The 13,309-nt window shown below is 41.8% G+C and overlaps 1 protein-coding gene across 2 annotated transcripts in view; it reads right to left on the bottom strand.

The window, feature by feature from the left end:
- The window catches only part of LOC140714284 (contactin-associated protein-like 5), a 1,700,882-nt gene that overhangs the window by 1,172,343 nt on the left and 515,230 nt on the right, over positions 1 to 13,309 (bottom strand). For both annotated transcript variants that reach the window (XM_073025370.1, XM_073025379.1), the window contains exon 4: positions 9,740 to 9,887. In XM_073025370.1, the coding sequence (XP_072881471.1) occupies positions 9,740 to 9,887 (148 nt within the window). The remainder of the gene's footprint in view (positions 1 to 9,739; positions 9,888 to 13,309) is intronic.

The raw sequence follows: 13,309 nt of genomic DNA, 5'->3' as shown, positions 1-13,309 counted from the left end.
TATGAAGATCATTTGATGGCTCTGGGCCTGTATTCACTATAATTCAGAAGAATGAGATGTGACCTTATTGAAACCTATCAAATGGTGAAAGGCCTTGATAGAGTAGATGTGGAGAGGATGTTTCCTATAGTGGAAGTCTAACACAAGAGGACACAGCCTCAGAATAGAGGGGCGTCCTTTTAGAATGGAGATGAGGAGGAATTTCTTTAGCCAGAGAGTGGTAAATCAGTGGATTTCTTTGCCCCACACAGCTGTGGAGGCCGAGTCTTTACGTATATTTTAGGCAGAGTTTGATAGATTTTAGATTGGTCAGGGTATGAAGGAATACAGGCAGAAGGCATGAGATGGGGACTGAGAGGAAAAATGGATCAGCCACGATGAAATGCCAGAGCAGACTCAATGGGCCAAATGGCCTAATTCTGCTCCCATCTCTTATGGTCTTATGTAGGCATAGGTTCAGTAAGCTGTGTTGACACTTGTCAGCTGCCACCAGCACATTCCCAATACAGTTAACGCATTTGACGTTATGTTTTCTGATGTTTTGATATACATGTGACAGATAAAGGTCACCTTCTTCTTCACTTTGTCACGTACCCCGTGACCAGGTTAAAGAGCCAGCAGAAATGAGAAACACATTGGTGTCTGGTATTGCTATAAAGTAACAATGTTAATTAGTAAACTACGCAATACAGTACTATAAATGCAAATATCTTAAATTGGTCAGCAATGATATATCTGTACATAAGTGTGGAAATAGGAAAAACAAGCTTCTTCAAGTCTAGGGATAAATGAATCCAGTCTTACGATGGTGAGTAAAGTTCAGTTTGTGGCATTGAGTCAGGGGGAGAAGGGGGGGGGGGAGAGAGGGGGGGGAGAGAGGGGGGGGGAGAGAGGGGGGGGGAGAGAGGGGGGGGGAGAGAGGGGGGGGAGAGAGGGGGGGGAGAGAGGGGGGGGAGAGAGGGGGGGGAGAGAGGGGGGGGAGAGAGGGGGGGGGAGAGAGGGGGGGGGAGAGGGGGGGGGAGAGGGGGGGGAGAGAGGGGGGGAGAGAGGGGGGGGAGAGAGGGGGGGGAGAGAGGGGGGGGGGAGAGAGGGGGGGAGAGAGGGGGGGGAGAGAGGGGGGGGAGAGAGGGGGGGGAGAGAGGGGGGGGAGAGAGGGGGGGGAGAGAGGGGGGGGAGAGAGGGGGGGAGAGAGGGGGGGAGAGAGGGGGGGGAGAGGGGGGGGGAGAGAGGGGGGGGAGAGAGGGGGGGGAGAGAGGGGGGGAGAGAGGGGGGGGAGAGAGGGGGGGAGAGAGGGGGGGGAGAGGGGGGGGGAGAGGGGGGGGAGAGAAGGGGGGGGAGAGAAGGGGGGGAGAGGGGGGGGGAGAGAAGGGGGGGAGAGGGGGGGGGAGAGGGGGGGGGGAGAGGTGGGGGGAGAGGTGGGGGAGAGGGGGGGAGAGGGGGGGGGAGAAGGGGGGGAGAAGGGGGGGGAGAAGGGGGGGGAGAAGGGGGGAGAGAGAATGTTGTGAGAAGGCAATTACGTCGCTATTCCAAAATAGCAATAACAGTAGGTTTTATCTTCCGAAGTTGTTCCACTCCACACACGAATATCACTGATAGTGATCTTCAACAAATATCCTTTCAACACAAGTGGTACCACACCCAAATTCAGCTACGGGTCATCCCGTAGTGGTGGCCACAGGATCCACATATGAATTATCACCAACAGTGGCTTATCTCTGAGGTACCATCTTCAAGTGGTAAAACTACCAACCCAGGCAAGGATTATCACACACAGGTAGTTTCCACACAAGGTTACCTCAAACACACATCTGTGATGGCCACTTATCCAGTTCCATGACATACTAAATAATTCCTACAGTGATTTGCCACTAGGGTGCCTTTCTTCAGTGAACTACCCCACCCAAACAAGGATAACACACAAGTGGTAATCACAAAGGTTTTCCCCTCACCAGAGAACCCACTCCTGTGGATTAACTACGTGACAGTCACACCTTTGTATTCAAAAGGAACTCAAACTCACCCTTACGGGCTACAGAGGAAAGAGTCCAAACAGTGACCTCTTTGTCACTAGGTTTCTTCTGTTTCAAACCTTCCTCTCCCCTCTTCTCTTCTTTTAAAGTCACCGAATGTGACCACAAAACAAAGGCGATCGTTCTTCTGTGGTAAAGTTATCAACCCAGGCCAGGGTTGGACACACAAATAACTCCCCACTGGTCACACCTTTTCACACTGTGAGCTACTGATCGATTTCCCTGAATCAATCCTCCAAAACCCCGACCTTCCCGTGGGTACAACAAGCTTATCCAGTGTCCAAAACCGTGTGTCTCATGGTGCGTCTGGGTCCAGCAGCTGACCTGGTATTTATTTCAGCATGCTGAAGGGTTCAGCAGTCCATCAAACTGCTCCGCCCTCTGCAGGAACTTTTACAAGTAGGCAAGTGTCCTTGTGGAAAGGTAAACAAACTGCCAAGAAACCATAACCATAAAAAAGCTATTTTTCTATCACAGAGGTAAGGAAAATTCCAGGTTAACCACTGAGAAAGCACTTATTCAGATAATGCTGAACAAACAAACTTCCAGAGCTTTGCAAAATTATACTTTGCATTGCCACTAGAAGCATAGTAAACTGTTTATGTAAAAACTACATAAAATACAAGTAGATGATTAATTAATTGTTAAGCTGCAAAGAAAATAGCAATTAAACAGTCAAATCTCCCTCTCTTTGTAACAGCTCAGAGTCCAAAAGCCAGTCTCACTCTCCTGACATTTTAAAGTGACAATCCGCAGAAAATATGAACCCTAGGTTTACATAACAACTTTGCCATCAGTGGTACAGGCATCACCAGTCCCTGTTATCAGCATCCTAGGGTTCAGGTTTGACCACTGATTGTTTGTTTTCTTTTCATTCCAATCTCTTTTTCCTCTCTCTCTCTATCTCTCTCTCTCTCTCTCTCTGGGTGTGACACCTCTTGGGAGGATTGGTGTTGAAACAACAAATGTTGATGCAACACTTTTTCAGATTATACATCTCCTATCTCCCATTCCAAAATAGCCCCACTGATCACACTACAAACAGCGTTCTCTGTAACAATAACCATCGTGCCTTATAAAGCAATTTCTCCATCAATAGCAAATAGCAACATGATGACAACTTTTTACTGCTGTTTACAATGTAATAATGTACTAATTATAAATTATATATCTATAAGAATATATCTATTTAGATATCAGGAAGAACTGAGGATCCTTGAAAATGACAAAAAAAAACTGCATGGATGAAATATTCAAAACAAAAAGCAGACCAGAAGGAACAAATAAAAGTTCATCTTCATGACAGATCCTCAGCATCACAAGGGACAAAAACAAGGCAGAAACACACAATATTTTACTGCATATCTCACACCTGTCCAGTGGTCTGTGAGATTTTCCTGTCAATGGGATGCTAATATACAGGGTATGTGGGTACATCCCACATTCATTTGACATCCTTAATTGCCCAAGAAATGAGATACTTGAAGGCATTGTTTAGAGGATAATAGCCAACCAGTACTGAACACCAAAGAAAAATATGCAGATATTCTAAAAACATCAAATGCTGAGAACATTCAGCAGATGTTGCATCAGACTGATTAGTTCTTAGATTTAACTGTTTAATTGCTATTTTCTTTGCAGCTTAACAATTAATTAATTATCTACTTGTATTTTATGTAGTTTTTACATAAACAGTTTACTATGCTTCTAGTGGCAATGCAAAGTATAATTTTGCAAAGCTCTGGAAGTTTGTTTGTTCAGCATTATCTGAATAAGTGCTTTCTCAGTGGTTAACCTGGAATTTTCCTTACCTCTGTGATAGAAAAATAATTTTTTTTATGCACCTTAGTTTCATTCTCTTTCCCTTCAACAGTAAACTACCACTGTCCTCTTCCTTTTTTTTTTAATCAACTCTTAATAAAACATTTGGGAAGCAAAAAGTTTTGTGCCTCTTTGCTGACTTCTAAAAGAACCTTGGATCAATCTACCCTATACAGGTCAAGCAGCTGGAAACAGAAACAGCTAACAGGTCTAAACGGATCTGAGGAAAGGTAATTAATTAACCCTTTCTTTTCCTTAAGATGCTGTTGGACTGTTGTCTGCTTCCAGCATTTGCTATTTTTATTATAATAATTAACCATGTTGCTATTGTCTGAAGTTACGTGAAAGGTAGACTGGGTTTTCACAATAAGCTGAATTATTATTGCATTTAGATGTTCCAGCAGCTACAAAGGGATTTGAACAAGTATTTTCCAATTATTTGGCAAGGCTTCTGGATTGCAGCTACCATCCTGGAATATAAACAAATATAAACCTGCATTTTGCTGTTCAATGAAAGCTGGCTTCTGCCACATTCAATGTTCAATCAATATAACAATCTGACATTTCTGTCTCCATTGGACACTCCCAACCCCAGGTCATGCAGCTTTAACTTGCTCAGCTGAAAATGGCTGGCTGTTTCCCTCCAACTCTTCACATCAGCTGGCTGAATGTCAGTGGTATGTTACCAATGATGTCACATATCCTTTAACTTTCTTGCATCTCTGAATTTGACATGTTCACAAACTACTTCCAGTTATACTCACCTTGCATGAAAAGGTGTGGAATGTTCCATTGTTTGAAACTATTTCTAAATAAATACAAATTCCTTTCAATTACAGAATCATAGAGTTATAGAGCACACAAATAAGTCCAACTGGATCATGTCACCTAAATATCCTTAATGTCATGCGAATCATTTAAGAGAGATAAGAACTGTATTTAGCTACAATCACTGAAGGTGGTTCTATAGCCACCTGCGGCTTATTGAATGGCATGCTCACTTCTGAGTCAAATGATTCTATTAAAAACAGATTAAGTGGCCATTATCACATTGCTGTTTGTGGGAACTTGCTCTGCACAAATTTCAGTCTCGTCCCTGTGCATTGCAAGCAAAGCCCTCCCCACCACTGAGTACATTTACAAGGAACGTTGCACAAGAAAGAAACATCAATCATCAAGGACCCCCACCTGTGTGGCTCCTTGATGGAGGCTGTGGTAGAACAAAGGACCCTACAGAAAATCTGGGCGGTTCTGGACAATGTTTCTCACCTTCTGCATACCACCTTTACTGAACAGAGGAGCACTTTTAGTAATAGACTAAGACAACTGCACTACTCCAAAGTGGGCTATATGAGGTCATTCTTATCCTTGGCCATTAGGCTCCATAACGAGTCAACCTATAACCAGGGAAGTGATGACCCTTCCTATTAGACTGTTATTAAGCTCTGTTTACCAGACCCTGATATCGCAAACACCCTGTACCATTTTATGCAATACTACTATTACTTCTTATCTGGACTGTGTGAATGTGCACCCATTACTGTATAATATTATGGTAATTCTTGCTCTACCATCAGTGTGATCTTGGAAATCTTGTCATATAAACCATATAACCATATAACAATTACTGCACGGAAACAGGTCATCTCAGCCCTTCTAGTCCGTGCCAAACGCTTACTCTCACCTAGTCCCACTGACCCGCACTCAGCCCATAACCCTCCATTCCTTTCCTGTCCATATATCTATCCAATTTTACTTTAAATGACAATACCAAACCTGCCTCTACCACTTCTACTGGAAGCTCGTTCTACACAGCTACCACTCTCTGAGTAAAGAAATTCCCCCTCGTGTTACCCTTAAACTTTTGCCCCCTCTCAATTTATATCCTCTTGTTTGAATCTCCCCTACTCTCAATGGAAAAAGCCTAATCACGTCAACTCTATCTATCCCCCTCATAATTTTAAATACCTCTATCAAGTACCCCCTCAACCTTCTACGCTCCAAAGAATAAAGACCTAACTTGTTCAACCTTTCCCTGGAACTTAGGAGCTGAAACCCAGGTAACATTCTAGTAAATCTCCTCTGTACTCTCTCTATTTCATTGACATCTTTCCTATAATTCGGTGACCAGAACTGTACACAATACTCCAAATTTGGCCTTACCAATGCCTTGTACAATTTTAACATTACATCCCAACTCCTATACTCAATGCTCTGATTTATAAAGGCCAACATACCAAAAGCTTTCTTCACCACCCTATCCACATGAGATTTCACCTTCAGGGAACAATGCACCATTATTCCTAGATCACTCTATTCTACTGCATTCTTCAATACCCTACCATTCACCATGTATGTCTTATTTGGATTATTCCTACCAAAATGTAGTACCTCACACTTATCAGCATTAAACTCCATCTGGATCTTTCAGCCCACTCTTCTAACTGGCCTAAATCTCTCTGCAAACTTTGAAAACCTACTTCATTATCCACAACGCCACCTACCTTAGTATCATCTGCATACTTAATAATCCAATTTACCACCCCATCTTTGACTTGTAAATCTTGTACATCTTATTTTTAAAGTAATTTAGTTTTTTATTCTTTCTTACTTCTCTTCGAGACTTCCGGTAAGATGGCGATTGCTTAGCTGCTCCGAACTTTTGTTCCGTTACTGTCGCTACCTTTGCACTAAATGTCTCCATTTTATAAAGCTTAGTTAGGAATTATTTCGGTATCTCTTACTTGCCTGTGAATATATCTAACCTACAATGTCTAGCAAGAGTTCTAAATCCGGGAGAAAAGAAACTACCACCTCGTCGGACGTGACGATGGAGGCGCTTGAAAATCTCCGAGACGAAATCTTAAAGGAAATTAAAACCGCTTTCAAACAGTTAGAAGAGAAACTGGATCGGATCAACGATAAAGTGGACAAACATGCTGAACACTTATCTCGCATCGATTCAACTTCTGAGGCTTTAGAAAGTCGGATTCGATACTTGGAGACTCTCTGTTCCAGCTTAGAGGAAAAATCTAATAAACTTCTTTCCAAAATGGTGGATCTCGAAAATCGCAGCAGACGCTGCAACATCAGAATTCTGGGATTACCAGAGGCAACTGAGAAGGGGTCAACCGTGAAGTTTTTCGCCGAGTTTCTCTGTGAGATATTCGGGAAAGATCTGCTTCCGAAGCCGCCCGAGCTCGAACGGGCACACAGAGTTTACGTTCCCCCCGGAATTCTGGGCTCCCGCCCGCGACCAGTAATCTTGTGTTTCCATCAATACCAGGTAAAACACAGTCTGATTGTGGAGGCACGTCGCAGAGGCTCTTTTTCTTTCCAGGATACAACCATTCGCTTTGTGGAAGATTTTGCACCCCAGACCTTAAAGATGCGCGCTGAGTATAAAGGCGTAATGAAAGTGCTTTTTGATCGTGGTTTCAAACCTTCCTTTCGTAATCTTGCTGACCTAAGAATCAAGTTTAATACCGGGGAATTCAAGTGGTTCAAATCAGCGAGGGAAGCTGAAGCGTTTGTGGCAAGTCTTCCGGCTATCCAGTCATCTTCGGAATCTGATCGGACCTCCTAAAATGGTGGATAAGTACTCCTTGTAGTAAAATTACTTTCTCTGGACTCGGAATTCACTTGAATCACTCAGGCATTATTCACTGAAACTTTAAAGGCTGTTGACAATCTCTCCCGGGATTTGGTGTGTGTGTAATCTATTTTTACCTCTGTATAACTTTACCTACAGAGTTCTACAACTAATTCTAACTTGTTTTGGAGGTTTGAAGTCTTTAGTGAAGGCCTCCCTGTTTGTCGGTTCACAGTTCAACTGCTGATTTATTTTTCCTCTGTTTTAAATATTTATTTATTTTATCTTTTTCTTTTCTTCACCCCCTTTTCTTTCCATTCTCTGAATTTTTTTTTCTCCCTTCTCGGTAAACGGTTGATAAATACTCGTCTTGAATTTATAATTTTCCCCTTCCTCTTTTTTTTCTTTTTCCTTCTTACCCTTTTTTTTCCCTTTCTCTTACTTTATTCTTCTATAATATTTCGCGGGTAGGTTAGTTTTGGTTTTCTTCCGATTTTCTCTGTATTAAGTTGTATATTTCGGCAGAAGGTGTTCTAATCTGTAGTTATGTTTTCTAGTGCATAAACTAGTTACTGTTTGTTATAGCATTTATACGGAACTGCTGTCAATGACACAGATCTGGAAGTTGTATTTGGGTTAATTTTTTTGGTAGAGCTAGCTACTTGTTTTGGTAGTCGTCTAGTTTTGGGTTGTGTGGGTGGGGTGGGTTTTCCAGTTCCAACATTTCTTTATTGTTTAGGACATGTTTATATTTTGACCTTACGAATCTATGTTTACATCTCTGCTCCCAGACTGCTATTGTACCGCTTGATTTTTTATATGCCTGCTGCCTTTTATGCATTAGTAATTGATAATGGCTAGTGCACTTAAATTTGTCAGCTGGAATGTAAAGGGACTGAACCACCCTGTTAAAAGGAGGAAGGTATTCTCACATATTAAACAACTCAAAGCTGACATTGCTTTCCTCCAAGAAACTCATATTCGTTGTTTTGATAACTCCCGGCTTCTGTCTAAGTGGGCGGGTCAGCATTTTCATTCATCCTTTGCCGCTAAAGCTAGGGGAGTCTCCATTCTTATTAACTCAAATATTCCTTTTGAACTCCATAATAAAATATCAGACACAAATGGCCATTTTATTATTGTTTCTGGTAAACTATATAACACTAAAGTTGCACTAGCAAACCTGTATGCCCCCAACTTTGATGATGTTAACTTTTTTGAACAGTTTTTTTCCTCACTACCAGACTTAAACTCATACTCTCTTATATTGGGTGGTGACTTTAACTGTTGGTTGGATCCTAAACTGGACCGATCGTCCTCTGTTACCAGATCACCTACCAAATCTGCCTTAGCTATTCAGTCGTTTCTCTCTAATTTTGGTATCTCTGATATATGGCGTTTCCTCCATCCTACGGAGAGAGATTATTCCTTTTTCTCACATGTTCACCATACCTTCACTAGAATTGACTATTTCCTACTCGATAACCAACTTACTTCTCTTCTAATATTTGTATATCTGTGCACTTGTAATGCTACTATGACACTGTAATTTCCTTTGGGATCAATGAAGTATCTATCCATTTATCCAGGCTATGCTCTCTTTTTCCTTTTGCCATCAGGAAGGAGGTACAGGAATCTCAGGTCCCATACCCCCAGGTTCAGAATAAGTTATTACTCTTCAACAACCAGGCTCCTGAACAGGCATGGATAACTTCACTAACTTCAATGATGAATTGAATCCACAACCTATGGACTAAGTTTCAAGTATTCTGCAACTCATGTTCTTATTATTTATTATTTTTTAATATTTACACAGTTTGTATTTTGCATATTGGTTGTGTGTCAATCTTTGTGTATGGCTTTTCACTGATTCCATTTTATTTATTTGTTCTACAGTGAATGCCTGCAAGAAAATAAATCTCAAGGTAGTACATGGTGACATATATATGCTTTGATAATAAACGTACTTTGAATTTTTGAACTTCGAGCTGTTGTGGCGGCAAAGCTGTAAGATTTTGATTATTAGTTACTTCAATAAGAGTTTGCTTTCAAGAATGAACATAAATTGTGTTTTGCACCTGGTGGCAAAGCAGATAAAGAATTTTGTTTAACTTTCATTGACCTCCATTAACATTGATACTCAGTCATTCAATAAACGTTCTGTCAGATTGTCACCAGAATCTTTACAATAGTTAACTGGTAAATGACCAAATTCCTCATTTTAGTAGTAACCCTGTCCAACTTGATGAGGACAATTTTAAAAAAGAAGACCTTTCCTTTGTAATCTTGTACTTACTATATGAGCATCCGTAAACTTCAACTCTCATTCCTATTCTACCAAATGGATTCCACTCAAGGGGAACGAAGCGAAGGAGTCTGGCCTTAATGGAATGCTCCAATTTGTGTCGCACAACACCATCAGCGTTGGAGTTTCCTACAAAAGCCTTTTGAGAAAGAGAAAGAGATAAAGAAAATCATTTGGGGAGCAATAATGCCCTGTGACTGATTTAAGAGAGCCAAGAGTCGTATTTAGCTACAATAAATTAAGCTAGTTTTTCAGCCAGTTATAGCTCGTTGAATGTCACTCCCACCTCCGAGTCAAGGGCCTGTGGATTCTATTAAAAACAGATTATGTGGCCATTGTTACATTGCTGCTAGTGAGAGTTTCCTGAGTAGAAATTTATTGCAGTCTTTCTTACATTAAAAGACTGGCTCCACTTCAAGAATACTTTTGCTGATTATAAAGCACTTTTGGATGTTCTGAAAGTGTTGTGAAAGATGATACATAAATGTAAGTTTGGCTTTCCCTTTTCAAATCTAACAGGGTGGTACCACCATTCCGTGAGAATGTAACCATTCTCTAAAGCAAGCTGCAAATTTCCTCGGAACATGGGCCCTGTTTCAAGAAGACATTCATGGAAATGCTAATGGATTGTCCTGTTAACCCTGGAAAAGGAAATACCTACAAAAATTACCAAAGAGGCTTCTCTTCTGGACATATTCTCCCTACTGTAAATCAAAAGTCTCCCTATTACGGCAGAGATGATCCAAAGGGAAACCAGAAAAGACCCCACACTGTGTCAGGTCTACAGGGCCACCCAAACTGGCTGGGATGTGCAGCAGAGGTTTCAGTTCCATCATTTGCCCCAGCACCGGGATGAACTTGCCCTTGACTGGGGTTGCCTTATCTGGGGATTGAGAGTTGTTGTACTATCCAAGCTGAGAGCTAAAGTGTTGGAGCAGCTACATGCTGGGTTCCACGTATGATCAAAAGAAAGTGTTGTCTCAAAGCTTTGTCTGGTGGCCTGGTATAGATTAAAACTGAATAGCTTTACATACACCATTCAGAATGCCAACAGATCCGGAAGATACCAACAGCAGTGCCTCTCCATCACTGGGAATGATCTTCATTGCCCTTGCAGAAAATTCATGTGGATTTTTCCAGACATTCAGAACCATTTCTTGCAGTCCCAGAGTCAACCTCTACAACCACCATGGGGGAGCCCCACAATTTGAGATAGATTCACAGTCTCTCCCACCAAGCAGAGCGACCACCCCACGACATGTGTTGAGGGAACTGCTGGGCTACAGATGGACTCAGATAGATTAGAGGAATGGGCAAGAGAGTAACAAATGAAGTACAATGTTGGAAAATGCACAGACATGCACTTTGGTAGTAGAAATAAATGCGTAGACTATTTTCTAAACGGAGAAAATTGAAAAATTCTGAGACAAAGGGACTTGGGAGTCCTTGTTCAGAACACCCTAAAGTTAACTTGCAGGCTGTGTAGGAGCTGAGGAAGGCAAATGCAATGTTAGCATTCATTTCAAGAGCAAAAACAAGAGAGAATCTGCAGATGCTGGAAATGCAAACAATACACACAAGATGCTGCAGGAACTCAGCAGGACAGGCAGCATCTATGGAAAATAGCACTGTCGACATTTTGGGCCGAAACCTTGTCCTGCCTAATGGTTTCAGCCTGAAATGTCAACTGTACTCTTTTCCATACATGCTGCCTGACCTGCTGAGTTTCTCCAGCATCTTGTGTGTGTTGCATTCACTTCAAGAGGTCTAGAACTCAAGTGGAAGGATGTGATGCTGAGGCTTTATAAAGCACTGGTGAAGTCACTCCTTGAGTATCCTTAACAGTTTTTTGCGCCTCATCCAATAAAAGATGTACTGGCACTGGAGTCGTTTCAGATGAGTTTCACAAGGATGATTCTGGGAATGAAAGGGACATTTGACAGCTTTGGGTCTGTACTCACTGGAATTTAGAAGGATGAGGGGGGATCTCATTGAAACCTTTTGAATTTTAAAAGGCCGAGACAGATAGGTAGAGTAGATGTGAAAAAAAGGTTTCCCATATTGGAGCAATCTAGGACAAGAGGGCAAAGCCTCAGGATAGAGGGGTGTCCATTTAAAATAGAGATATGGAGGAATTTCTTTAGCCAGAGGGTGGTGAATTTGTGGAATTTATTACCACAGGCAGCTGTGAAGGCCAGGTCATTCCGTGTGTTTAAGGCAGAGATTGATAGGTTCTTGATTGGATACGGCATCAAATGACATGGGGAGAAGGCCTGGGAATGGTGTTGAGCAGGGGAGAAAAGGATCATCAATGGTTGAATGATGGAGCAGACTCGATGGGCAAACCAGCCTAATTCTGCTCCTGTGTTTTATGGTCTAATAAGAAATCCTCATAGCAATTAACCCTTTATGCTGAAATGAGACAATTTAAAATTTACCATGCTGTGAATGTCTATCATAACATCATTATGCCATCAAGTCATAAGTGAGTTCCTCGCTATAATAAAATGAAGTAGACAGGCTATCACATTCTTCTTTTAATTTATTTCTGTTGTTACAAAGTATAACACCTCAGTTGAACCTCGTCCCTTATTCTACATACAGTACGTCAATTTATAACTATATGGACCATGACAATGGGATCTTTCAATTCCTATTCCAAATTCCTCTGCTGGTCCATAAAACAATGAGATATAGGATCATTAGGTCCATAAGACAAAAGCGCCATTCAGCCCATTGAGTCTGCTCCAGCATTTCTTCATGGCTGACCTGGATCTCACTCAACCCTTTACACCTGCCTTGCCATAACCTTTAATGCCCTGATCTATTAATTTTCGCTTTAAATATACCCATGGTCTTGGCCTCCACAGTTGTCTGTGGCAGAGTATTCCACAGATTCACTACTTTATGGCTAAAAAAAATCTTCCTTATCTCCGTTCTAAAGGGTCACCCCTCAATTTTGAGGCTGTGCGCTCTAGTTCTGAACATCCCCGCCATAGAAAACATCCTCTCCACATCCACCTTATCTAGTCCTTTCAACATTTGACAACTAACAATGAGATCCTCATGCATTCTTCTAAACACCAGTGAGTACAGGCCCAAAGCTGTCAAACACTCCTCATATGTTAAACCCTTCATTCCTGAAATCATTCTCATGAACCTCCTCTGGACTGTCTCCCATGACAACACATCCTTTCTGAGATATGGGGCCCAAAACTGTTCACAATACTCCAACTACAGCCTGACTAGTATCTTACAAAGCCTCAGCATTATCTCCTTGCTTTTATATTCTATTCCCCTTGAAATAAATGCCAAATTGCATTTGCCTTCTTTACCACAGACTCAATCTGTAAATTAACCTTCTGGGAGTCTTGCACAAGGACTCCAAAGTCCCTCTGCACTTCTGATGTTTGAACCTTCTCCCCATTTGGATAATAGCCTGCACTATTGTTCCTTTTACCAAAATACATTATCATACAATACGAACACAACGCTGGAAGGACTCAGCAGGTCAGGCAGCATCCGTGAGAAAAGAGTAGTCAACGTTTCAGGCCGAGACCC

Source organism: Hemitrygon akajei, chromosome 2, assembly GCF_048418815.1.
Source record: "Hemitrygon akajei chromosome 2, sHemAka1.3, whole genome shotgun sequence".
Taxonomy (NCBI): Eukaryota; Metazoa; Chordata; class Chondrichthyes; order Myliobatiformes; family Dasyatidae; genus Hemitrygon; species Hemitrygon akajei.
This window is presented reverse-complemented; position numbering and strand designations above follow the sequence as displayed.